Source organism: Rhinoraja longicauda, chromosome 13 (assembly GCF_053455715.1).
Source record: "Rhinoraja longicauda isolate Sanriku21f chromosome 13, sRhiLon1.1, whole genome shotgun sequence".
NCBI lineage: Eukaryota > Metazoa > Chordata > Chondrichthyes > Rajiformes > Arhynchobatidae > Rhinoraja > Rhinoraja longicauda.
Genome location: NC_135965.1, coordinates 5771671 through 5799061, shown reverse-complemented (window position 1 = coordinate 5799061; position 27391 = coordinate 5771671). Strand labels below are relative to the sequence as shown.

Here is a 27391-nt window from a genome sequence, read left to right as displayed (position 1 = left end):
AATATTATGCTGGATTAATATTATCCCTTGGGATGAAAATATTATATATATATTACGCAGTTTACATTGCTTCAAACCAAAAGCAAACAGTTTCAAGTAACATAATTCACAATCTCACCCTCTGTATGCCTTCAAGCTTTTCGGGTTGCAAACCATCTTGGACATGATCAAGCCAAAGACCACCATGTTCAGCAGCAGTATCAAAGAGATTGGAAGCAAGAATGCCCAAAAAAGTACATTTTCTCCACTAAAAAAGCTGCTACTTGGACTGGGCACATGCAGCCAGCAGCTAAAAATAAGATATTCACACGTTAAGTAAACCATTGTAACCAGTTATGATAACATTCAATATTGTAAAGTGTTAAGGAAGCATTAAAAAAAGATTTGACTGAACTCTGGCATTGAAATTCCTTCCCTTCTAATCCTTCTGTTCGTTTTGAAGACAGAAACAAAGTAATGATTAAGACTATGGGGCATGAACAGCTCTCTGTTCCCATGTGTGACCTCCTTGGCAATGCTGGGCCATGCTCTATCATCATAAAGGGTGCACTGGAGCTGATATAGATTTCACAGCAAAGACCACTTCATTCTCACCAGAGGAGACCACAGTCCCATGTGGTGTTCTGTGTCAAATATGTCAACTAGCTTTTAAAGGGGAAGTGCAAAGGTTTTCTGAGATATTGAGTCTGAGACATGATGGAGCCTGCAACCTTATCATCATCCAGGCAGCATTTCTTTGAAATGTAATTTGTATTTAATTAAATGCATATATTCCCCTGCTGTCATGATATGGCTCAACTCTCCAGATCAGTGCTCCAGAACTTAGTTTAGTTTGGAGATACAGCGTGGAAACGAGCCCTTCGGCCCACCTGCCCACCGACCAGCGATCCCCGCTTGCTAACACTATCCTACACACACTAGGGACAATTTACATTCCTACCAAGCCAATTAACCTACAAACCTGTACGTCTTTGCAGTGTGGGAGGAGACCAAAGCTGCCTGGAGTAAACTCACACAAGTCACAGGGAGAACGTACAAACTCCGTAGTCGGGATCAAACCTGGGTCCCTCGAACTGTAAGGCAGCAACTCTGCCGCTGCGCCACCGTGCCACACTCAAACTCTGGTCCTTAATCCAGCAACGTCAGCACACTAGCACTGTACCCTACAGCAAATGCTATCAGTAAACATATCTAATAGCACCTTAATTATTTATCACTTTTTAAAATTTGAACTCACATTTTATCTTGTCTGTAGTGCTTCGGATATGTTGCTGCGATTGTTATAATTGCTATAAGAGCCGGCACTCCTAAAAGAAGAGGAATTTATTTTTATTTGAACAAGGTTTTCTATTCCTGGATGAACCAGGTTTTTTGTTTGTTATTCTCTCTTGTCATTCTTTCCAAAAGATGATGATACTGATTCCACAAGTCACGGGAACTCTTTATAAATTACATTATTTCCTGTTAAGTCGGAACTGATTAGACTATAAGAAAAAAACCTAAGGAAATCACTCGGGTAGAGTACACACATCTACATTTCTCACATCATCTCACATATTCAACCCATTAGCTACATGCTGGCTCCAAACAGAACAAGCCCATCAGTTCAATTGGCCCTCAACTTATTCCTCTGTGGCCCTGCAAATTATTATCTCTCTCTCTGCCACCCCCCCCCCCCCCTCCCCTCACTCACTCACTCACTCTCTATCCCTCTCTCGCCCCCCCCTTCTCTCTGCCCCTCTCTCTCTCTCTCTCTCCCCCATCCTTTCTGCTCCTCTCCCCCTCTCTCTCTCCCTGTGAAGACAGAGTTGCACAACATCCAAGAAATCTAGATAAGCACTTTGAACAGGTACACAGATAGAAACAATTAGAGGGATATGGGCCAAATGCAGGCAGATGAGACTGGTTTAGATAGGGCATCTTGGTCAGCAAGGACAGGTTGTGTTGAAGGGCTTGCTTCTGTGCTGGACAACTTCATTACTTTCTAACTTTCACCGACCTGAGATGCTACAGGTCGAGATTGATACTGGATGGTCGGCGTGGACCTTGTGGATTAAAGGGTTTAAATCTACTGGGTAACTCAATGACCCAATACTTGGTATCGCACAGATCGTTATTTACACGTTCTGAAATCATGGAATGTTATCTATTCTCAACTAGTACTTAGCAAACTATTCACAAAAACGTAAGCACATGTACACATATTAAAAACCTCATGAGGAAGAGCTAAAGGGCATTTCAGTTATGCTTTGTGACCAACAAACCTGATAAATTTAAGTAATTTTGATGTGGATATTAAAATACAGAACATGATTTCTCCATCGGCTTAGTTTAGTTTCGTTTACTTTAGTTTCAAGATACGGCATGGAAACAGACTCTTCAGCCCAAAGAGACCAGGTTGGCCATCGATCACCCATTCACACTAGTTCTACGTAACACCACTTTCCCGTCCGTCCCTGTACACAGGGGACAATTAACCTACAAACCCACACGCCTTTGGGATGTGGGAGGAAACCGGAGCACCCAGAGGAAACCCACACGGTCACAGGGAGAACGCGCAAACTCCACACAGACAGCACCCGAGGTCAGGATCAAACCCAGGCCTCTGGCGCTATGAGGCAGCAGCACTATCAGATGCATCACTCTGCTGCTGAAATGAAACTCTAAAATGTAACAAGCAATTGGGAGGATCGTAAAATGGTTTTGGGAAATGATCAGATGTGTGGTGAATTAAGTTCAAAGCAGGAGGTGTGAAACTATATTTTGCAGGATGACTGGTAGACTGATAATTGATTACACATTCCGAGGAATTTTTGAATGGTTGAGAAGATGATTCAGTAGCAGATTGTTAAAGTACTGGACAGCTCATTAGAATTCCACATCACTGTATTTCTAGAATTGCTTAAACAGTACTGTACTTTGGAGTCTGTAACGTCATGCTCATTAGTGGCTGTCTCACAATCAGTGTGAATAAAGTGTATCACCAACTCACCCCACGCCACACCTGTTGCCACTTTGATAAAGTAGCTATTCTCCATTTGCTGAATGAGGCGCTTGTATGAAGTATACAGTGCGATCCCCTGCACACACATCCAGGCAAAGGAAGCCAAAAGGAAGAAATGTAAAAACCACGTTGCTGCTGTGCAGAGGTTGCTTTGGTGTTTTACGTCATTCTTCTTTACTTCAGACATCGGAGCTTCAGCTTCAGCTTCTGCCCAGGAACTATCTATTGACGAAGATAGGAAAACGATGTACACCCCCAACAGAGCAATGGACAGGTTTATCTGCAGCTTCCCAGTCACACTTTGGCGGTAGTCCCTTGATTCAAAATGAAATGAATTAGACAATGCTTTATGACGTAGACAATTCCCAATTTGTATCCAACACATGGGAACAAGAAATTGCCACATTTTGCATTTTTCTTATTAAACCTTTGAGTTTGGCAACAAAAAAAACCCTTTAATGTCATCTTTCCCAATTACACTGCCATGCAATGGAGGTAAAGGGGGCAGAGCTAGACGTTCCTTGAAAATTCTTTCTCCACACCTAAGACCTGAGAACTATACAAAGGGCGTAGGAAGGAACTGCAGATGCTGGTTGAAACCAAAGATAGAAACAAAATGCTGGAGGCCATTTAGAACGGAGATGAGGAAAAACTTTTTCAGTCAGAGAGTTGTGAATCTGTGGAATTCTCTGCCTCAGAAGGCAGTGGAGGCCAATTCTCTGAATGCATTCAAGAGAGAGCTGGATAGAGCTCTTAAGGATAGCGGAGTCAGGAGGTATGGGGAGAAGGCAGGAACGGGGTACTGATTGAGAATGATCAGCCATGATCAAATTGAATGGTGGTGCTGGCTCGAAGGGCCGAATGGCCTACTCCTGCACCTATTGTCTATTGTCTATTGTAATGTCATCCATTCCTTATTTCCAGAGATGCTGCCTGTCCTTGCCGCGTTACTCCAGCATTTTGTGTCTAACTGCACAAAAAGAACAAGACTTATATTGAACAAGGGTCTGGAGAAAGGAAAGCAGCACTTGCAGTCCCGGTGTTCACCAGCAAGGTCTCACTATCAGTGTTTCCAGAGACCACAGTGGACCCAGGGACTAGCCCATCCCTCCAAGCACAGGGACAGATCTGCACACCAAGCCCCTGGTCGAAGCATCTCTCCAACAGGTGAGTTCAGGTGACATCAAGTAGAGAGCACTTTGCATATATCTCTCAGGTAATAATGAACAGCCATAAGAGGAGCATCACATTGGTCCTTTTTATTTTCACTTTCAATTTAGTTAGTCACAAAGGCAGAATAAACTGTGGGGAATTAAACTAGAAATGCAGCAAAATACTCAACAGGACAGGATACATCTGTCAACAGAGAAGGAGAGTTAATGTCTCGGGTTGAAGACCCTTTGTCTGAACTGGGCAAGCGAGAATAAAGTGAGACTGTCTGTGGCAAGGCTTGCACGTCATCACATATGACTTGGCTAACGGAATCAAGGGATATGGGGAGAAAGCAGGAACGGGGTACTGACTGTGGATAATCAGCCATGATCACATTGAATGGTGGTGCTGTCTCGAAGGGCCGAATGGCCTACTCCTGCACCTATTTTCTATGTTTCTATGTTTCTAACAAAGCAAAGTCAGGCTGTATTGCTGGTAACAACGCATCCCTAACTGTGAGCTCTATGTATTGTAGTTAGTTTGCTTTAGTTTAGTTTAGGTTGGAGATACAGTGTGGAAGCAGGTCCTTTCACCCATCTAGTCCACTATTTACAATAGTCCACATCTCAAAATGGCGGCGCTGCGCAGCAGCTGCGGCTCACCTGCAGTCCGCTTGTCTTTGGTGTTTTTTGTTGTTTTTTGTCTTTAATTGTAGTGTTTAGATGTGATGTGGTGTTTTTTGTGGTTGTGTTCTATGTGGGGGAGGGGGGAACTGTAAAATTGTCTCTTCCGAACGGAGACGTGACCTTTGTTTCTGGGTGGTGTCTCCATTCCCGCTGCGGCCTACCATCGGCCATGCACCTGGAGCTGGCGGCCTCCAGCTGGGACCACCTGGGGCTCTGGTTCGCAGAGCCCGCGGACCGGACTTACCATCTGTGGAGCTGGCTGCCTTCGGAGGCTGTGGTGGCGCTGCGGGAGCGGCTGCGACTCGCCTTCGGAGGCTCCGGAGGCTTCGGCCGAGGGCCGCGTGGATATCGGAAGCTCGCAGGCCCCTGGGTGGGGGCTGACATCGGGAGCTCCGGCAGCGGCAGCGTCTTCACCCGCCCCGAATCGCGGGGCTTGGGTCGGCCCGCTGCAGACCTTTCACGGTCCGGCGCGGCCTAGAACGTGGCAACTTCAACAGCCTGACCGCGTGAGAAGACGGCAGGGGAAGAGAAAAGACATTCTGGCCTTCCATCACAGTGAGGAGGTGACTGGAGGAGACTCACTGTGATGGATGGTTCTTTGTTTTGTTTTGTGTTGGTTTGTGATTGTGTGTGTTATTGCTTATTTTTATTGCTCTTATTGTTGGACTGTGGGTAACGGAATTTCGTCCAAAAGACTTGTTTTTTTGGATGACAATAAAGGTTATTCTAATTATTCTGATTTATAAAAAAATACTCATATTTCAAGTAAATAAAATAAAATAAAATTCCTTACCTCATTCGGATGGGTGCAATAATGGTTGCCAGAAGCCCGAGGATGGATAATGCACATCCAATATATGAAATCATGTCCAACGATTGCAAGGTAACAGTTTTAACAGACTAGAAGGAAAAATTGAATTTTTTAGATTTTTTTTTTAGATTTAGAGATACAGCGCGGAAACAGGCCCTTTTGGCCCACCAAGTCCGCGCCGCCCAGCGATCCCCGCACATTAACACTATCCTACACACACTAGGGACAATTTTCACATTTTACCCGGTCAATTAACCTACATACCTGTACGTCTTTGGAGTGTGGGAGGAAACCGAAGATCTCGGAGAAAACCCACGCAGGTCACGGGGAGAACGTACAACGGGGAGAATTATTTCATTCAAACCATTATTTCATTTGGAATTGTCAACAATCAACGCATCTCATGGTTGAAAGTGAAGACAATATTGCAAGACGGAACACATTCTCCCCGTGACCGCGTGGGTTTTCTCCGAGATCTCCAGCTTCCTCCCACACTCCAAAGACGTACAGGTATGTAGGTAAATTGGCTTGGTGTATGTGTAAATAAATTGTCCCCAGTGTGTGTACGATAGTGTTAGTGTGCGGGGATCGATCGCTGGTCGACGCGGACCCGGTGGACCGCAGGGCCCGTTTCCATGCTGTATCTCTAAACTAAAGTAAACCAAACTAAAACACTTAATATATTGTATGTGGCGGAGGCACAAGAGGCTAGAGTTGCAGGAATCTGGAGTAAAAAGTCAACTGCTGGAGGAGGAATTCAGCAGGTCAAGCACCACTATTGGAGGCAAAGGGATAGAGAAAATGGTGGTTTGAGATCGATATCACGTCTGAGTGCAGAGGAAAGATAGCAAGGAAGCAAGAGGGGGAAGGAGCGATGGAGACAGAAGACAGTGGCTGGTGAGTGATAGGTAAAGACAAATAAGGAAATAGACTCCCTGGTTTGCTCACATCTACCTAGACACTCCAACCGTCATATCATATCATATCATATATATACAGCCGGAAACAGGCCTTTTCGGCCCACCAAGTCCGTGCCGCCCAGTGATCCCCGCACATTAACACTATCCTACACCCACTAGGGACAATTTTTACCTTTACCCAGCCAATTAACCTACATACCTGTACGTCTGTACGTCATATTATTTATATATCAGATTCTGTATCTGCGGCCTTTGGTTCCCACTTTTCACCTTCAGCTCTCTCTCTCTCTCTCTCTCTCTCTATGTCCACCCTCCCGGCTCTATCTGCCTCTTTATTCTCTTTCCTTTTCTGTCTCTACATGTCACTGAAAACCAACTTTCTCCTTGACTCCAACTGTATCCCTTCCCCCACCCCACTCCCACCCCTCCTCCTCCCCCCACTTTACCCCCTCTGCCCCTCCTCAGCTGGTTGCACCCTCTGCCTGCCAGACCCTGTCTCACCCCGTCTCTCACTTCTTTACACCGGCCGCCTCCTCTCTATATTCTCATCTTGATGCAGGTTCTTGACCTGAAATGTCGACTGCCCCTTTGCCTCCACAGGTACTCCCTGACCCAATGAATTCCTCCAGCAGTTTTTTTGTATGTATCTATCGGTCATTTTTTTGCTCCTGTTACTAGAGGAATAATATAATTCATTTGTCAGGCGATCTTGTTTAATTTAGGGATACAGCACAGAAACAGGCCCTTCATCCCACCGAGTCTGCACCGACCAGAGATCCCCGCACATTAACATTTCTCTACACACACTAGGGACAATTTACATTTACACCAAGTCAATTACCTTCAAACCTGCACGTCTTTGGTAAGTGGGAGGAAACCAAAGATTTTGGAGAAAATCCACACAGTCACAGGGTGAACGTACAAACTCCATACAGACAGCACCCGCAGTCAGGATCGAACCCAAGTCTCTGCCCTGTAAACGCTGTAAGGCAGCAACTCTACCGCTGCGCCATGCTGCTGCCCTTTGCTGTCGCTGTGTTTTGTGAAATAGCAAGCTAACTTAATGAGCTAATGAAAGCCCCATCCACAAACAGCCACCTTGATTGTCATTTAGTGTATTGACACTCGAGAACTGGGATCATTGTTAGCCAAGACACTCCAAACAGGACTGTAACTGAACTAAATGATCAACATAATTTTTAAATCCATGCAACAAAAAGGTAATTGAAGGCTGTGGTGAAGATTGGTGGAACTTCTGATACTTAATTCCATGCTGATGCCAGAAAACGGACAGTTATTAATTTAACAATTGTTTCTTTAACCATTCAAATTCTGATATATATAGATTACTCAGCAATTCTCGTAGTCAAAATCAGAATTTGAATGGTTAAAGAAACAATTGTTAAATTAATATATATATATTACAAGATGAGATTTTAGTTATATATATATGTATATAACTAAAAGCCTCATCTTGTGGATATATATATATATATATATATATACACACATATATATATATATATATTTATATGTATGTTCCAGAAATACCGCCAAAACGGTACACGATAGCGCAACAATTTTAGGGGCACCTTACTCAGTATTTGCCTGGGGTGTGCAGTATCAACTTTCATTTAAATTGTTGCGCTATCGTTCAAATCGTTGTGCTACTGCTTTGGTTGTTTTTCAGGAACATACATATATATATACAAGATGAGATTTCCATTTTGAAATCGCTGGCATCACAACGGGAACCCAACAGGTCCACGGGTCATCTACATATACATATATATATATATATATATATATATATATATATACAAGATGAGATCACCATTTTGAGATCTCTGGCGTCACAACAGGAACCCATCTAGTATAAAATAGATATTGAATGGAAGAATTAAATGAAAGAATGGCAACAAAAGGGTTAATTGCGACTTCTTATGCTATTGACTTTCACCAACTATTATTGCACAATTTCTGCAGCATCAAAATACTTGTAGAATCTCACCAATCCTCCTCTTTATGTCAATTGAAAGTGTGAGCTGATGTGTAGGAACAGGCAGCATCTCTGGATAGAATGGGTGACGTTTCGGGTTGAGACCCTTCTTTACACTGAGCTTGTTGGAGAGAGGAGAACTTCTTCAAAGACGGCATACCTTGAGGAGATTTCGTAGTGGAGCAGACAAAATCACGGTAGCGCAGCGGTAGAGTTGCTGCTTTACAGCGAATGCAGCGCCGGAGACTCAGGTTCGATCCTGACTACGGGTGCTGCACTGTAAGGAGTTTGTACGTTCTCCCCGTGACCTGCGTGGGTTTTCTCCGAGATCTTCGGTTTCCTCCCACACTCCAAAGACGTACAGGTATGTAGGTTAATTGGCTGGGTAAATGTTAAAAAAAATTGTCCCTAGTGGGTGTAGGATAGTGTTAATGTACGGGGATCGTTGGGCGGCACGGAATTGGAGGGCCGAAAAGGCCTGTTTCCGGCTGTATATATATGATATGATATGATATGAGATGCTGGTTTACACCGAAGATAGACACAAAATTCCTGGAATAACTCAGCGTGACAGGCAGCTTCTCTGGATAGAAGACTGAAGAAGGGTCTCAACCCAAAACATCACCCATTCCATCGATCCAGAGATGCTGCCTGTCCTGCTGAGTTACTCCAGCATTTTGTGTCTATCTTCGCCAAGCTAATGTGCTCCTTTTTATCAGTGGAGCAGCTGTCATAGGGAGAAGAACAAATAAACACTTTTATGGAAAAGTGGACTGAAGTTATTTTCATGGAATATCAAGATCACTGAATCTTTATGAAGAGCAATGACACTGAGTTTCCAAGGCACACGTTCCTGGATACATAATGTTATGTGTGAGAACGAACTGCAGATGGTGGTTTACACTGAAGATAGACACAAAATGCTGGAGTAACTCAACAGGACAGGCAGCATCTCTGGAGAGAAGGAATGCGTGACCTTTCGGGTTGGGACAGGTGTCTGAAGAAGTGTCTTGACCCGAAACATCACACATTCCTTCTCGCCAGAGATACTGCCTATCCTGCTGAGTTACTCCAACATTTTGTGTCTATGTTAAGAATTTACACAGGTTTGAATTAAGAGCATAGTGAACATAAGAACCTGTCCTTTGGTCGATTGTAGACGTAATATAAACTTAACTGGCATATAACTATGGCACATATCTCTACATGACTGTTCATATCATCTAATATAAGGCAAAGTCATTTGTGTCTCACCATGATAACTGCGAAGTTGGTCAGATGGTCACAATTACATGTAAAATATGATTTGTTGGTGTTAGTTTCAATGCATCCATTTGTACTCCATTTTTCATGTTTAAAATCCCAGTAGACACATTCAGATTTGTCGAAATAAAACCCTTCATTTAGCGCCTGCAAGTAAAAAAAATGATATTCAGAACTAGAGAAAACTTTCCTGCCGTTTCCCTAGAAATGAAAATCCCCCTTTCCGTGGTCAGCTTGGCATGGGGATTGACATTAATACTGGAAACTGATATTTATATTCCGACAGTACTAATCAATTCCAAGTGAGCGATGATCAAAAACAAAAATGTAAATGGACATTAAGATCCTATCCATTTAGGAGGCTTGTTGCAACATTGCAAAGGGCCTGCCGCAGTTACGCGGTTTTTAAGGCGACTGCGGGCGACTTTCAAAGTCGTAGCAGATCGCCAACATTTTCTTTTACCCTCCGACAATGACCACGACAATGCCGAGTCAGGTCGATACAAGTCACTTTTTTTGTGAAACTAGCACCTTGCTAAGAGATTACACCACCTTCGGAAACATCGCCAAATTCCCCCGCTTACCTGACCGTCAAACTGCCGCCTCCAATCTACCTGTCAAATGTCCTGACGGTAAATAAATTGGTTAAACAAAACTATCTTCTGGTATCTTCAAATGCCTTTTCTTAATTTAATATTACGTGCTTCTAAATGCGCATCTGCGACAACCTAGCAAACCTGGGGACAGCATGCGACAGCGCCCGCAATAAGCTACGATACCTGGCAACAAGTCAGCTGTCGCCGAGAAATTTCTATCTGGAAAATTTTTCCGCGACATGCCGAGATCCGCTACGATTCATTGAAGACTCCTCACGATCATGCCCGCGACACCCCGGCGTCTGCTTTTCTTTCCAACACAAAATTATTAAATGCCACATTAACCCAATTTTTAGCAACAGTCTTTCTGGCAAGGGCAGACAAATAAGCCAGTCCATTATTTTTCTATTCCAATACGTCACTTCCAAATCAGAAGAAAGGCACAACAGCTGCACTTCTACCTGCCCACTTGGTATTTGTATTCACACCCATAATGTTTAATTATCTTACCAGTTTCTTTAATTTTATTGTTACTTGGTGTTTAGCGTTTCGAGTGGATGTACGGACACTGCCTGATATTACATGCGTCTTCAACATTATACTATCTTTATTCCTAGGAATTGGAAAGAGTGCGGAATCCTTGTAGATAACAAATCCATAGCTCGCAGTAGAGTCTAAATTAAAGACAGCAGATAAAGAGGATCAAGAAATTGCAAGTAATCATCAACATTGAACACACAGTACCTTTAGCTTTAAACATAATTAGCATTAAAAGCAGAAACAACTCACAGTGCTAAATACATACAATAAAAATACCACAAAATTCTGACAATCCACCTTTTAGAGATTAGTGGTTCCACACTGGCAGATTCTCTGGATTATTAGATATTAGTCCTATTAATATCTCAACGCACTTTAAAATAAATTTTCTCTAGACTTTACACAGCAGTATAACAAAGTTTCCAGTGAAACTCGTGAATTTAAAGGGAGTACAGGAAATAGGGCCTCTGTACATTTAAGGGAAACACAGGTAAAGGGCCGTGTTCAATGGGAGCAGGGGAACAGGGCTCCCTGGGTTTACAAGGACTGGGGCCTCGGCGAGTTGAAATGGGAGCAGGGTATAGGAACCCAGCGAGATTAAAAAGATTAAAAAGGAAATAGAATCACTTGAGCAAGATGCCCAACAATCGGGTTTCCAAGAAATTCAAGTAGTGGATTGTCAGAGTTTTAATCACAGATTATCACTTTGCAAATTTTTATGGGCAACAATTGTTAAATTGTTTTGACGCACTTTCTCAATTTCTTCCCGGATTCCTGGGATGACAATATGACAAGATAAAACGGTGGCACAGCTGGTAGAGCCACTGCCTCACAGCGCCAGAGACCTGGGTTCAATCCTGACCTCGGGTGCTGTCTGTGTGTAGTTTGCACATCCTCCCTGTGACCACGTGGGCTTCCTCTGGGTGATCCGGTTTCCCCCACATCCCAAAGACATGTGGGTTTGTGGGTTAATTGGCCCCTAGTATGTAGGGAGTGGTGCAAAAATGAGATTACATAGAACTAGTGTGAATAGGCGATTGATGGTTGGCATAGACTCAGTGGGCTGAAGGGCCTGTTTCCATGCTGCAGATCTAAACTAAACTAAAAAAACAGAAAGAGATTGTCCATTCATGCTTATTATAACCAATGTATTTATGATATATAATGGTATTATTCATATTGGATGATGCATTGGTGTGTAACATTATTTAGGATTCCAGAGAGTGACAAAATCAATAATATCAACATCTCATCATCAATAACTAGTTGTGCCGTTATTAAAGCATTGAAAGTATTATTTTTAACTTATTCCACTCAAAAGATAAAAACCTATTTAAAATCACAAAAAATAATCCTTACTGGGCAAAGAATTCGATATGTAGATGTATGTGTCCACATTGGAATCACTGATGGGATCTTTGGCATCGTCAGTCAAAAGTGAGGTACCAATATACTTGTCAGTATCTATGTGGATGCAACAGGGAAAAGATTGTTAATATGTGTAACATCATCTGATCTATTTTGTTTCAAATTTTATATTTAAATTTCCCTGAGAGGAAAAGGCTATTAAATGTAGTAATAGGTTCAATGTGCTACTCAAAGAGAAACTAATCTGAGAAAGATTCCTGTTCAAAGAGATATCACTGTAAAATTAGTGCCAGACCATTCAGGAGAGATATCACTTGGTCACTCAAAGGAAACTGTGGAAACTGGAAACAGTACTGGGTCATGGGCGGCACGGTAGCGCAGCGGTAGAGTTGCTGCTTTACAGCGAATGCAGCGCCGGAGACACAGGTTCGATCCTGACTACGGGTGCTGCACTGTAAGGAGTTTGTACGTTCTCCCCGTGACCTGCGTGGGTTTTCTCCGAGATCTTCGGTTTCCTCCCACACTCCAAAGACGTACAGGTATGTAGGTTAATTGGCTGGGTAAATGTAAAAATTGTCCCTAGTGGGTGTAGGATAGTGTTAATGTACGGGGATCACTGGGCGGCACGGACTTGGAGGGCCGAAAAGGCCTGTTTCCGGCTGTAGATATATGATATGATGATGATATAAGAAAATAACTGCAGATGCTCGTACTAATCGATTTATTCACAAAATGCTGGAGTAACTCAGCAGGTCAGGCAGCATCTCGGGAGAGAAGGAATGGGTGACGTTTCGGGTCGAGATCCTTCTTCAGACTGATGTCGGGGGTGGGACAAAGGAAGGATATAGGTGGAGACAGGAAGATAGAGGGAGATCTGGGAAGGAGTCAGAGAGAGGGCCTGCTGGTGCCTGCCCAGATCTCCCTCTATCTTCCTGTCTCCACCTATATCCTTCCTTTGTCCCACCCCCGACATCAGTCTGAAGAATGGTCTCGACCCGAAATGTCACCCATTCCTTCTCTCCCGAGATGCTGCCTGACCTGCTGAGTTACTCCAGCATTTTGTGAATAAATCGAACAGTACTGGGTCATGTGTAGGAAGCAAAGATACTAGAGGAACAAGATAGACCACTCGACCCTAAAACCCATAGTATGTCACAACGCCATTTTAGTGGGCAGAAACTTGCAGAAACATTTAAAAAGAAAAGTAACAAAAATCTGTGAATTGATAGATGAGATATATTCTGCATTTTAATGGTATCATCACACATACTATTCCCCCAAAACACTGATTACACTACGAGAGGCATAGCGAACGGCGGGTTTTGCCTACTAAAATGGCTCCTTTGCGTACGACACGTCAGTATAGGCGATTTCAACGGAGTGGTCCATCTTGTTCCTCTAGTATCATTGGTAGGAAGGAACTGCAGATGTGGGTTTACACCGAAGATAGACACAAAATGCTGGAGTAACTCAGCAAGACGGGCATCAGCTCTGGATAGAAGGAATGGGTGACGTTTCGAGTTGAGACCCTTCTTCAGACTGAGAGTCAGGGGAGAGGGAGACACAGAGATAAGGAAGTGAATACGAAACATCAAAAGAGATGACAGTCATGTAGACTAGATCACTGTTAGCCAGGAGAAGATGACAACAAAGCAAACAGAGATAAAATATAATCAGGGAACAGTCAGACTGGTGGGAGGACTAGGAAGGGGTAGAGATGGAGAGAGAGGGAAAGCAAGGGTTACTTGGAGTTAGAGAAGTCAGTATTCATACCGCTGGGGTGTAAGCTGCCCAAGCAAAATATGGGGAGCTGTTCCTCCAATTTGCGCTGGGCCTCACTCTGACACTGGAGGAGGCCCAGGACAGGAAGGTGAGTGTGGGAATGGGAGGAGGAGATAAAGGGCTTAGCAACCGGGAGATCAGGTAGGTTTAGGCTGACTGAGCGGAGGTGTTTGGGTCAATTGAGAACCTTAGTAGTTGATAGATTTTCATTGTTATTTAGACATATTTGGGACAGTGTGGGTGGAGTAAAGATGCAGAATGATCATGATCAATCAAATAACAGCAACCGTGGCAGTTCACCTCCAGAGTTTGTAATTCTTCAAAGTTATTCTCATCTGTGTTGGCATGTGCAATAACATTCTTTATCCAGCGCCACATGCCATGTAATCACGTGTGAGTACATGGAGACACTGGTGTGCAAGTGGATATAACTAACCCTGGGTCTCCACAACCTTTCTTTACGAAAGAGTAAAGGCTCACAAAGATACAGTCCCTTTCACAATGTTCAGATATGCCCAAGTGAATGAATGTTTTTGCATTTCAAAGTGTAGTCCCTGTATGGAAAGAGGCCAACCAAAATAGCACACAGCGAGCTCCCACAAATAGTGGTGCAATAACTACCAGGAAATCTGTATTTAGGTGATAATCATATCATATCATATCATATCATATATATACAGCCGGAAACAGGCCTTTTCGGCCCACCAAGTCCGTGCCGCCCAGCGATCCCCGCACATTAACACTATCCTACACCCACTAGGGACAATTTTTACATTTACCCAGCCAATTAACCTACATACCTGTACGTCTTTGGAGTGTGGGAGGAAACCGAAGATCTCGGAGAAAACCCACGCAGGTCACGGGGAGAACGTACAAACTCCTTACAGTGCAGCACCCGTAGTCAGGATCGAACCTGAGTCTCCGGCACTGCATTCGCTGTAAAGCAGCAACTCTACCGCTGCGCTACCGTGCCGCCCCTAATCAATAATGCTGTAATTGAGGAATAAATACTGATAATATTGAGGGATTATACACACATTCCTCTTCAAAAATCTGCAATGGGATCTAGCCAAGGCAAGGCCTTGAGTTTACTTGTAAACCAAAGGAGAATAACTCTAGCATTGCCTGATGCCATATAATCATACCAACCTAGACCATCATGTTGAACTCTCTGGAGTGAGACTTAAACCCATAGACCTTTAACTCACAGGGCTGAGAACAGCCCACTATCCCACATCGTGCAGAAAACAAGCTTCATTGCAAGTTGTAGGAAATACCTTGGCTCACAACATGACAATCTGGAGAATGACTCAGGAGGCACTCAGAGTAAACGTGTGCGGCAACGGTATTTCACCAAAAGCACATTGGGTGATGTTTCGTGCTCGTCTCACATCTACACTGATACAAAAATTATGGTATGCCATTCTAATCCTGTATCCACCTATTACAGTACCAATCTTAATTTTCATGAAACAGAGCAGAGAATTTTGGGGCCAAAATGGATCTTCAGATCCAAGAGGGAAAATAAATCAGTTTCACTCACATGCGCCATGCTCTCCATTCCACCATTTTCATGAGGGGATTACTATGAAATGATTTTCACTCAGAACAACAATATCAAATAGGTTCAAGGTGAAGGGAAAAAGATTTTAAAGGAATCTGAAGGGGTAACATTTTCACACAAAGGGTGGTGGGTGTATGGAACAAGCTGCCAGATGAGGTAATGATGCTGGGACTATCCCAACATTTAAGAAACAGTTAGACAGGTACATGGATAGGACAAGTTTGGAGGGATATGGACCAGGAGCCGGCAGGTGGGACTAGTGTAGCTGGGACATGTTGGCCGGCGTGGGCAAGTTGGGCCGAAGGGCCTGTTTCCACACTGTTACACTCTATCTCTATGACTCTATCAAGAGATCACAAATATAGAAATGTCACTGGCAGCTTGAGGATTTATCTCCAGGTCACAGCAGCTGAGTGTGACTCTCAGTGAAATGTGCTCACGAAAAAAGCCTCAAGGGGAAATCAACAAGTTTTCCTAAAAGTGCTCCCACTGGGAGCAAATGCGCGGAAGACAAGACTATTCTTCAAAACCACTTTTCTACAGTCAGGGAAGCATGATTTTTAGCATTGTGTCGGAAGGAACTGCAGATGCCGGTGTTACACTGAAGATAAACACAAAATGGTGGAGTAACTCAGCGGGACAGGCAGCATCTCTGGACAGAAGGAATGGGTGACGTTTCGGGTCGAAACCCTTCTTCAGACTGAGAGTCGGGGGAGAGGGAGACACATAGATATGGAAGGGTAAGGTGTGAAAACGAGGGGATGAGGATCAATGAAAATGCAGAATAGATTATTTGTTAGCTAGGGGAAAGTGACAACGAAGCATACAAAGATAATATTTAATCAGGACAATCAGACTGGTCGGAAAACTGGGATGGGGAGGGGACGGAAAGGGAGGGAAACCAAGGGTTACTTGAAGTTAGAGAAGTCAAAATTCATACCGCTGAGTTGTAAGCACACGTGGCAATGGTAGCAGGTCTGGGTTAAAACCTGGTCATAGAGCTGGAGACCAGGATGAATCACAGAGGGGGAGCAGTGAGAGAGGATGTTTAACATTCACGTGTGAGGTGGGCCTGTGTGTGTCACACTCACAGGCATCATGCAACATCCATAGAGGTACAGATTACAGCTCTCTTGAAGCCACAAGTAAATACGTAGAACTAGGACGAGATTGAGAGTAATATTTTGTTTTCAATATAGCATTTCAGTTAAGGTTATGATTCTATTGTTACTGCTGTTCATTGGATTTGTAAAGTGCAATAATAGGAAGAACATCCAGACATGTCATGTAACATTTCATCTAGACATTACATTATTTTATCCACATGTTGGAAGGATCTGCAGATGCTGGTTTGCACTGAAGATAGATACAAAATGCTGGAGTAACTCAGCGGGACAGGCAGCGTCTCTGGAGAGAAGGATTGGGTGATGTTTCGGGTCGAGACCCTCCTTCAGACTACATTGTCTACATTGGATCTGAGTACAATATACAATAATTTAATGGCAAATCATAAATAATTTTCGTAAACATTAAATAATTTCAGAAATATGTTTTAAAAGATCAAAAATATTCACACGCTTCAGCTATGGGTTTTTATATTATTGGTTGCACTTCATTCTGCAATATATTCATGTAAAATCTTACTTTGATAAGAAACTAGTCCAAGACCACTGGAAGCACTTTCAGCTGATTTCACTGCCATTAGTCGACACACTTGGTTCAGACTTTTAGTAAGTGTCATATTTTCGACTTTTTGTGTCAATCTAACCAAAGAAAATAACATGTCAATTAAAGCTAGTAATCACTTTATGAAGATAACCTCGCGTGTGGCTGCGCCTAACGGCTGTGGCTCTCTGGCCGTCTGGTTGTCTTTTTTTCCTTTTTTTTTTGTTTGGTCGGTGTTGGGATGGTTTTTGTTTCTGTTTTTGGCTGTGTATGTGTGGGGGGTGGGGCGGAGGGTGGGGGAACCTTCTTTTATTAGGTCTCTTCCCCGGGGCGCAGCTCGGCCGCGGGGCCTTCCATCGCCCGCGGGGCCTTCCATCGCCCGCGGGGCCTTCCATCGCCCGCGGGGCCTTCCATCGCCCGGCTCGGCCGCTGGACTTAACATCGCCGGCGCGGCTTGGCCAGGGACCTAACAGTGCCCGGCGCGGCTCGGCAGCGGGGCCTTCCATCGCCCGGTACGGCTGCGGGACGGTTCAGCGCTCGGTGCGGCTCGGCCGCGGGGCCTTCCATCACCCGGTGCGGCTCGGCCGCGGAACGGTTCAGCGCCCGGCGCAGCGCCCAGCGCAGCGCCTTTCATCGCCCGGCGCGGCTCGGCTGCGGGACTTAACATCGCCGGCGCGGCTCGGCCGCGGGACATTTCAGTGCCCGGTGCGGCTCGGCCGCGGGACTTAGCAGCGGCCGCGGGGCCTTCCATCGCCCGGCGCGGCTCGGCCGCTGGACTTAACATCGCCGGCGCGGCTCGGCCGCGGGGCCTTCCATCCCCTTGCGGGGGCTGTGCGTGTCGGTCGCCTCGGTAGGGGTCGAGCTGCCTGTCCGTGGGCGCGGGGGGAAGAGAGTGGAAGTTTTGTTGCCTTCCATCACAGTGAGGGGGTGTTTGGAGTCACTGTGATGGATGTTTGTGTTGGGGTCGTGTGTCCTGTGTTCTTTTCTTTTTTGCTGTGTCTTGTGACTGCTGAAATTTCGTTCGGTATTTATACCGAATGACAATAAAGTTCTGTTATACTTTAGACAATGAAAATTAAGAACCATGGACCTGAAAATTACCTACATTTTCTCCACGAGGTTAGAAACATGAATACGGTGTGTGCAAAACCAAAACAAATTACAACTGTCATTTGTAAGCCATCCTTCATATTCAGAAAATGTTCTAAATAACTTGGCATGCGATGCATTATTTGGAAATTGTGGACACTGGTGGTTTTCATGAAATCTTGATTGCAGATGTCCCAGATGCAGGGAAGACATTAAATACGAAGATAGACACAAAATGCTGGAGTAACTCAGCGGGACAGGCAGCATCGCTGGAGAGAAGGAATGGGTGACGTTTCGGGTCGAGACCCTTCTTCAGATTAGGTCTGAACCAGACTGGATTTAAACCAGCATCTGCAGTTACATTCTTACACAAGACATAAAATACTCTTGTTTGCTGGTGTTGGCTGAGGGATAAATATCGCGCAAAATACGGAGCAAACTCCCTTGCTCATCTTAAAATAGGGCTATTAAAATGGGATATTTAAAATCTACCTGCGATGGCAGAAGTAAAAGTTTCCATGATTGCCTCCTCCAAGAGACAACATCGCTGCACCATTCCCTTGACACATTGCTTCAACTGGGGTGATACTGCTTCAATGGAAGCATTAAAAGTAGAGGGCTTTTTGTGAAGGAATATGTCCACATTTCCAGAGGTAGAACATAAAACCCACTTACAACCCATATCCCTCCATTCCCTTAATATCCATTTGCCTATCCAAACGTCTCGTAAATGCCGCTATTGTATCTGCCTCAACCACCACCCTCGACAGCATGGGGGATCCTGGGAATTTATCACCTTTTTGGTCCTGTTAATTTCTCCAATATTTTTCCAGCTGTTCACAATCGGTATCAATGATATGGATGAGAAGAGCCAAAAGTGTCATTCTGATCCTCTGCTGATCAGGCAAACCTTGTGGACAGTGCAAGTGGCAAGGAGGATCTAGGAAGACTGCAGGGGATGTATACAGGTTAAAGAAATAGGCCTGGTCATGGTAACTGGAATATAATGTAGAAGAGTGCAAAGTCAAACAAAATAGAAAAGCACTGAAAGTGAATGCACAACAAGCAATTAAGAAGGCCGTTGTTGCAAGAGAACTTTAGTACAAGAGTTAAGACATCGTAATGCAATTGCAGAGGGCCTTCACAAGATCACAATGGCAATATAGTGTGAAGATCTTGTCTCTCCATCTCGGGCAGAAAATACTTATAATAGATGGAATGCGTTAAGGTTGATCAGATTGATTCCATAAATGAAGTGATTATCCAGTATAGAGAAATAAAGTAGACTGGACCTAAACATCCTACAATTTAACATAATGAAAGCTAGAGGTTTAGGTTTATTGGTGTCACATGTACTGAGGTACAGTGAAAAGATTTCTTTAGCATGCTATCCAATCAAATCATATATAATGCCATACGTAAATACAATCAAGCCAAACTCAAGTACAATTGGCAGAGTGAAGGAAAAGATACAGGGCTCAGAATACAGCTCATTATAGCGCAACATTTCCAGAGACAAATCCGATGTCCATAATGGGATTTGGAGTGTACTATTATGCAAAGAGACCACATTGAAACTTACAATCCTTTTACAAGGCTTTTTATAGAGTAGATGCAAGGATGATATTTCCCATTGTTGGAGCAGCTAGAACCGAAGTGAATCAACATCAAATTAAAGGGTTAGCCTCCCAAATGGAGATGAGAAATAGTTTCTTCATTCTGCAGGTAGTGGCTCTTCAGATCTTCCTCCACATTTGGTTGTGAAGACCCTATTACTGTGTCTATTTGAGGCCAAGATCGATAGATTTTATTGAGGGGCAAACAAATCAAGAAATATGAGGTCAGTTTAGAGAGTAATAAGGTAAAAATATCAGCTATAATCTTATTGATGGGTGAGCAAGTGTGAAAAGATTCCCGTTTTTTGTTTGATATGTTCTTATCTTCATGCATTGTAACAGGCTTCTCATCAATAAATGCAATGCCATATCGTGATGCAATGAATGGGGTGTATTATTGTTGGTACTAACACGCTACAAGGGAGGCCAAAGCTGGAAATGGGATATGTTGTATGGAAAGAAGTGAATTATAAGGTCATAAGTAAATAGGAGCAGAATTAGGCCATTCGGCCCATCTAGTCTACTCCGCCATTCAATCATGGCTGATCTATCTCTCCCTCCTCACCCCATTCTCCTGCCGTCTCCACATAACCCTTGACAAAATAACACTGTGCAGATTGATACAAGGTCAAGCCTCAATGTATTCGTGGCTAACGTATTTACTTTAACCGACCGACTAAATATTGAGGCCTGCATTATCAAAACAACTGCAAATTTAAGATCATGGTCCAAGCTACCAAACATGTACTGTGAAAATCAGTATATGTATTTTCCAAACACAAGTGCAGCATTACGGTATTACCGTACTAATTACGGTACCAATTACCATATAGTTTCACATTTAGTATCAACCCCAATACCTTGTTAGATTTTGCTGTAGCTCATTAATGATAGAAGGGTCCACCTCCAGTGTCTGACAGAATGCTTTGACTGCATATTCAGAAGCCTGCAAGGAAACAGAACCCCAGTCACAGCTCAACTCCATGTTAAATCTGCAACTACATACATCAGGTAGTGAGAGGAACTTAGATAAACCAAGCAGCACAGAGTAAAATGCATTAAACAGGTGATATTACCATTGGATAGATCTGTGAACAATAAGGTGAAGTGTAGGATGGAACTGTAGATGCTGGTTTAAACCAAAGACACAAAATGCTGGAGTAACTCAATGGGTCAGACAGCATCTCTGGAGAAAAGGAATAGGTGACGTTTCAGGTCGAGGCCCTTCTTTTGATTCAATGTTGGTGCCTTGTATTTCAATTATTTCAGTAATCCTAGTTGTTTTTAGGAACTATGGGATTAAATTCAAATTGGTTTTACACTGTGCCGGCCCCCTCTCCCTGAGATGTGGCTCTGATCCCGATCACTGGTTGACTGGCCAGGAGAGGCCAAACCCCAGCATCAGTGGCAACAGCATATTCCAATTAGCTGAGAGTGGTTGGCCTCTTGAACATTGTCAGCCTAGTCCCTGTTATTCTAGCCGGGAGGGGGGGAGAAGGGAAAAGTGAGAGAAGAATGAGAGAGGAAGAAAGAAAAGGAGAAAAAAGAAAAAGAGAAGAAAAGAAAAGAAAAGGCGGAAAGATAAAGGAGAAAGAAGATGGAAGAAGGAAAAGGGGAAGGAAAAGGAAAATGAAAAGGAAAAGGAGAAGGGGAAGGAAAAGGAAAAGGAAAAGGAAAAGGGGAAGGGGAAGGGGAAGGGGAAGGGGAAGGGGAAGGGGAAGGGGAAGGGGAAGGGGAAGGGGAAGGGGAAGGGGAAGGGGGACAATTAGACGCCTATCTCCTAGCTGTGTCCCTCTATTGCAGGGTCAAGGAAGACTGAGCTACTGGGCAAACCTGAGACCGCCAGCACCACTGTGTGGTCAAGGCTCAGCTGCCAGGAAGAAGCCCTAGACAGCCAGCCACTATACTGAGGTTAAAACTGAGTGGCCGGCATAAGCCTGAGATGCCAGTGCCTCTTCCTGCCCACTGACCTTGAGGGACTGCACCCACATACAGAGGCAAAGACTGAGCGGCCAGGATCATCCTGAGACCACTAGCACATCTCTCAAAGCCTGAGACCGTGACACGTCACCTTTTGATGACCAGGCCTGAGCTGCCAGGGTAACCCCAAAATTGGCAGCACCTCTGCACATGCGCCCTGATGACGAGGGACATGTGGTTCTGGACTTTCTTACTGCTGTAATAAAATGTATCCCGGAGTTATCCCCAACACTACACTGGTGGAGAATGTGGGCAATACTACACTGGCTACTCGCATGAGGGACCAAGCTTCCCTCAGAAATTCAAATAGAGGATTTCTTGATGTATTAAAGCACCTTGAGACTGAATGATGCTGCAGTCTCTGCTGCTGAGCAAGTGTACTGCTATGGGCACGTTCACAGTAGCACCGCATCTTCAGACGTCTCCAAGTAATATTTTTGCTTTTAAAGATATTTAACTAACTAGACAATTGCTGCTGGAAATGTGAATGGGAAATCGTGAGACACTGACAAGAGAAGATCTCTCTCGTACGGAACGTGGGACTAGAGTGGCTGGGACATGTTGTGGGCAAGTTGGGCCGAAGGGCCTCATTCCAAGCTGCATCACTCTACGTCTCCATAACTGTGACTCTACTAACCGGGCCATCCAAATCTTCAGGATTATCCATGATGTCATTTAGAATATTTGTGACCATTACCACATCAGTTTTATTTAACTTTTGCGGCTTTGATGTCAGCACCACAACTTGATTTGCTGCGATATTCACATCCTTTGATTTATTCAAATCCTTCTGTGGGAATAGTAACAGAAAATAGAATAAACCCAAAATTCCGCAACACAACAAATAAAAATGAATATACAAAGGATATTAATAATTCAGGCAGTGATCTTCAATGGAACTGAAATGAGGTGGTGATGTTATAAACTTCATAGACTAAACTAGTCAGAAGGAAAACAGGTCATGTGAAAAGGACAGCACGGTGGCGTAGCGGTAGAGCTACTGCTTTACAGCGCCAGAGACCCAGGTTCTATCCTGACTACGGGTGCTTCGCTGTACAATAGCCAGAGGCTGGATGTCAAGTGTCCCGACAAGCTATAGGAGTATGCTACTAGCTAGCGAGAAAGGGAGAGAAACTCTCCCACCAGGAGAACAAAGAAGCACTGGAAAAATGGTCACGTGATGGACATCTGGTGAGAGCAAAGCTGAAGGTAACATCATGGTTATGCAGTGTAACCTTGAGAAAATGAGGTGCCTGGAACGGCCATTTTGCAAAGGAACTGTATGATGAGAATGAAGATATGAACAGGCAACGTAATTAAGAACTCTCTAGCCTGATAAGGAACGCAGATGCGTCTTGTTTATTCGGCACTTGGATCAGTGGCAACTTAAAATGGTTGACTTCAGAATGGTGAGAGCCTGGGTTAAAACAAAGGCTTCCTTTAGGAGATTGAAGGGAAAATTAGTATAAAAGAAGGGTGGTTCAAGACATCACGAGCGACAATCCGGGAACAACCATCGCAAGGAGGAGGGACCTGAGTTTGAGGGGGGGAGGGGGGGTAGGAGGAGGAGGGAGGGGGAGGAGGGTGGAGGGGTGGAAGGAGGGGGGAGGGGGGGAGGAGGGGGGAATGGGGAGGAGGGGGGAGGGGGGAGGAGAGGAGGGGGGGGAGGAGAGGAGGAGGGGGAGAGGAGGGGGGGTGGACTGGGTAAGGGGGGGAGGAGGGGGGATGGACTGGGTGAGGGGGGGGGGGGAGCGCACTCCATTCCCCCCTCAATCCCCCTTAAAACCCCCCAAACCTGAGCTGCATTAACTTAAATTGGTTTCAGGTTTTTGTAACACACCCACTCCATCCAAACCCCCTCAACCCCACTTATCATCCCCCGCCGCAACCCACCTCATCCCCCTTATCCTCTTCTCACCCACTCCATCCCCCAGCCCCCCCTTATCCCCCCCTCTCTTCCACCCTCCATTCACCCAATTCATCCCCCCTGAACCGCTTTTGAAACTCCCCCAAACCTCTACTGCACTGGTCTAACATTCAGCCACTCCATCCCCCCGCGTTCCCGGGTGGGGGCAGGGGAGGGGCAAGTGGGGGTGGCCAGGGGGGATGGAGTGGGTTAGTAGGGGGAGGAGGGGGGGATTGAGTGGGGGTTGAGGGTGCTACAATACAGAAGAGGCTTTGGGTCCAGGCCTCACTCAATCATACCCTCTCCCCTTCCCTGGGCCCAACGGGTCCACTTGGTCTAGTCTTTAATAATTTTTTCACAGATTAATAATATACCAGGACAAGCATTTCCAGCACTTCAAGGAAGAAGAATCCAGGACCTTAAGGGGAAGGAATACGTTTAGGTTCTGGTCAAAGACACAAAATACTGGAGTAACTCAGGCAGGTCAGGCAGCATCTCTGGATAGAAGGAATGGGTGACGTTTCAGGTCAAAACCCTTCTGCAGACTGAGGGTTCTGGTCATGAGGAGTGAAGTCTGTGTTAAGGACATGCCACATTGCATTTTCCCTTTGTTTCCAAAGTAGACTGGAAACAGGGATAGGCACGTTACCTGACCCATTCATTCTGGAGGGAAATTGGTGAAACCTGCGTGTCTGCCAAGATGTGGCACCATCACAACTTGCATCAGTTCTCTTCATTTGCCCCATCACAATAAATGACTGGTGCTATTTACCACAACCTGTTTTAAGTTAAGTCAGGGCCATCTGAATATAACAAAAGTTGCTTTCCAATTGATTGTCCTCAGTAAAGAACACAGTTAATTCCACTTCCCACTGAGATGGAACAATTAACACCACGTTATAACAAAATAACATAGACCGTCCTACATCATGTTAGTGTCTCTGGTTCTGAAGCTAAGAAAGAGACCTGATCACAGCAATGGAATCTTTCCCGAAAGTTCCTTCGATATGTTTATCATTACTTATTTTGTGGGAAAATATTGCAAAGTATTTTACAGCATTATATTAGACCATTGAAACCCAATTGTCCAGATCATTCTCACAAGTTTTATACAACCATTGATAGGAGATAGTATGGTATTTATATTTATATTTAACATCGTAAATTTTCAGTTCATTAACTGCTTCTAGATTGATATTTTCACTTACCATGACCATCTCTAGATTCAAAGCACAATCAGTCAGAATTGGTTCCGTAAGGTGTACTGTGTTGGATTTTAAAATACAACGCCGTGATGCACGATATATTCCATCTTCTAAACAGTAAGTGAAAATTAGTAAATTGGCTACTTGTAATCATGTCTCGCGTATGATTATACCCATTTGACAGTCTGGCCAGAACATATGAAGATGGGAAACACTTGTTTATAGAGTGGAATCAAGGAATTGCAGATGCTGGTTTACACAAAAGGACACAAAGTGCAGGAGTAACTCAGCGGGTCACATGGATAGGTGACCTTTCGGGTCAGGTCACTTCTTCAGACTGACTGTGGGGAGAGCGGGGGGCGGAGAAAGCTGGGAGAAAGGAGAGGTATAACAACGCTGCCAGACGAGGTACTTGAGGCCGGGACTATCCCATCGTTTAAAAAACAATTAGACAGGTACTTGGATAGGACAGGTTTGGAGGGATATGGACCAAGCGCAGGCAAATGGGACTTATGTAGCTGGGACATTGTTGGGCGATGTGGACGAGTTGGGCCGAAGGGCCTGTTTCCACACTGTATCACTCTATGATCACCGATGTAAACTGGGCAAAGAATGTCTTTACAGTAAACCACAACCACATTAATTTTCTAAATAACTTTATCATCAGATTTACCAAGACAGTGCCAGTACACACAAATATTCTGCAATATTGTGCAAGTCCACTACTTGCTCCCAGTATTTCTCTGCCTGATAGACCAGCTTGATTCTCTTCACCCATTCATTTGCTTCATTTCCCAATTCTGATCCACAATTCCTATCCCAACCACAGATTTCACGGGTTTACTCCTTTACCATTCCACCCCCCCCTCCTCCCCCCACACCCCCACCCCCCCCGCCCCTCCATCCACTACATCCACTGGCTCTCCATCCATTTTACTTGTCACATCCTCAAAAAATTCCAGAAGATTAGTCAAGCAGGATTTCCCTTTCATAAATCCACGCTGACTTGGACCAATCCTTTAACCGCTATCCAAATGCGGCATTATTACCTCTTTAATAATCGATTCCAGCATCTTCCCCACCACCGATTGCAGGCTAACTGGTCCATAATTCCCCGTTTTCTCTCTCGCTCCTTTCTTGAAAAGTGGGATAACATTAGTTACCCTCCAATCCACAGGAACTGATCCTGAATCTATTGAACATTGGAAAATGATCACCAATGCGTTCACGATTTCTTGAGCCACCTCCCCGAGTACCCTGGGAGGCAGACAATCAGGCCCTGGGGATTTATCAGCCTTCAGTCCCATCAGTCTTCCAATACTATTTCTCGCCTCATGCAAATTTCTTTCAGTTCCTCTGTCTCCCTTGATCCTCTGTCCTCTAGTACATCTGGAAGATTGTTTGTGTCTTCCTTAGTGAAGACAGATTCGAAGTACCTGTTCAACTCTTCCGCCATTTCCTTGTTACCCATAATAATTTCACCCGTTGAGGCGGAAGAGTTGAACAGGTACTTCAAGGGACCCACATTTGTCTTTACTAATCTTTTTCTCTTCACATGCCTAAAGAAGCTTTTACTGTCCTTCTTTATATTCTTGGCCAGCTTTGCGTTGTATCTCATCTTTTCAGCCCGTATTGCCCTTTTCGCTATCTTCTGTTGTCCTTTGAAAGTTGCCCAATCCTCTGGCTTCCCTCTACTCTTTGCTATCTTATACATCTTTACTTTTAGTTTTATTCCATCTCTAGTCGGGTCAGAGTATACAAATGAAAGAAAAAGCTTGTGTAGGAAGGAGCCGCAGATGTTGGTTTACAACAAAGGCAGACACAAATAGCTGGAGTAACTCAACATCCCTGGAATAAAGGAATAAGTGAGGTTTCGGGTCGAGACCCTTCTTCAGGTCGAGACCAGTCTGAAGAAGGGTCTCGACCTGAAACGTCACCTATTCCTTTTCTCTGGAGATGCTGTCTGACCCACTGAGTTCCTCCAGCTTTTTGTGTCTGTCTTCTGAAAAAAAAGTCTTGGCAGTGGACTGGTTAAATTTAAAGACAGAGATGAGAAGAAATCTCATGCTTAATGAGATCTCCTCCCCATGCTTCTGTTTCTTCTTTAAATGTTATGTTCAGCTGCAAATATGGACAAGGTTGACAAATCAAAAATGCTGATGGTTCACAGGGACTGTCAGTTAACTGTTATTGTTAACCAGGAAAAAAAACACCGGTAAGAAGGAAAAATTCAAACTCCTTACCT

General features: G+C 44.3%; 1 protein-coding gene across 1 annotated transcript in view; it reads right to left on the bottom strand.

Annotated features, from left to right (window-relative positions):
* LOC144599350 (adhesion G-protein coupled receptor G7-like) overlaps window positions 1-25158 on the bottom strand; it is a 39056-nt gene extending 13898 nt beyond the window's left edge. The window contains exons 1-11 of the mRNA XM_078410142.1: window positions 25150-25158; window positions 22673-22825; window positions 20916-21001; window positions 17330-17448; window positions 12331-12435; window positions 10942-11105; window positions 9827-9982; window positions 5636-5742; window positions 2993-3318; window positions 1238-1307; window positions 119-289 (exon numbers count right to left, since the gene is read on the bottom strand). Coding sequence (XP_078266268.1) covers window positions 119-289; window positions 1238-1307; window positions 2993-3318; window positions 5636-5742; window positions 9827-9982; window positions 10942-11105; window positions 12331-12435; window positions 17330-17448; window positions 20916-21001; window positions 22673-22825; window positions 25150-25158 — 1466 coding nt within the window. The remainder of the gene's footprint in view (window positions 1-118; window positions 290-1237; window positions 1308-2992; window positions 3319-5635; window positions 5743-9826; window positions 9983-10941; window positions 11106-12330; window positions 12436-17329; window positions 17449-20915; window positions 21002-22672; window positions 22826-25149) is intronic.
* Window positions 25159-27391: the final 2233 nt, after the last annotated feature.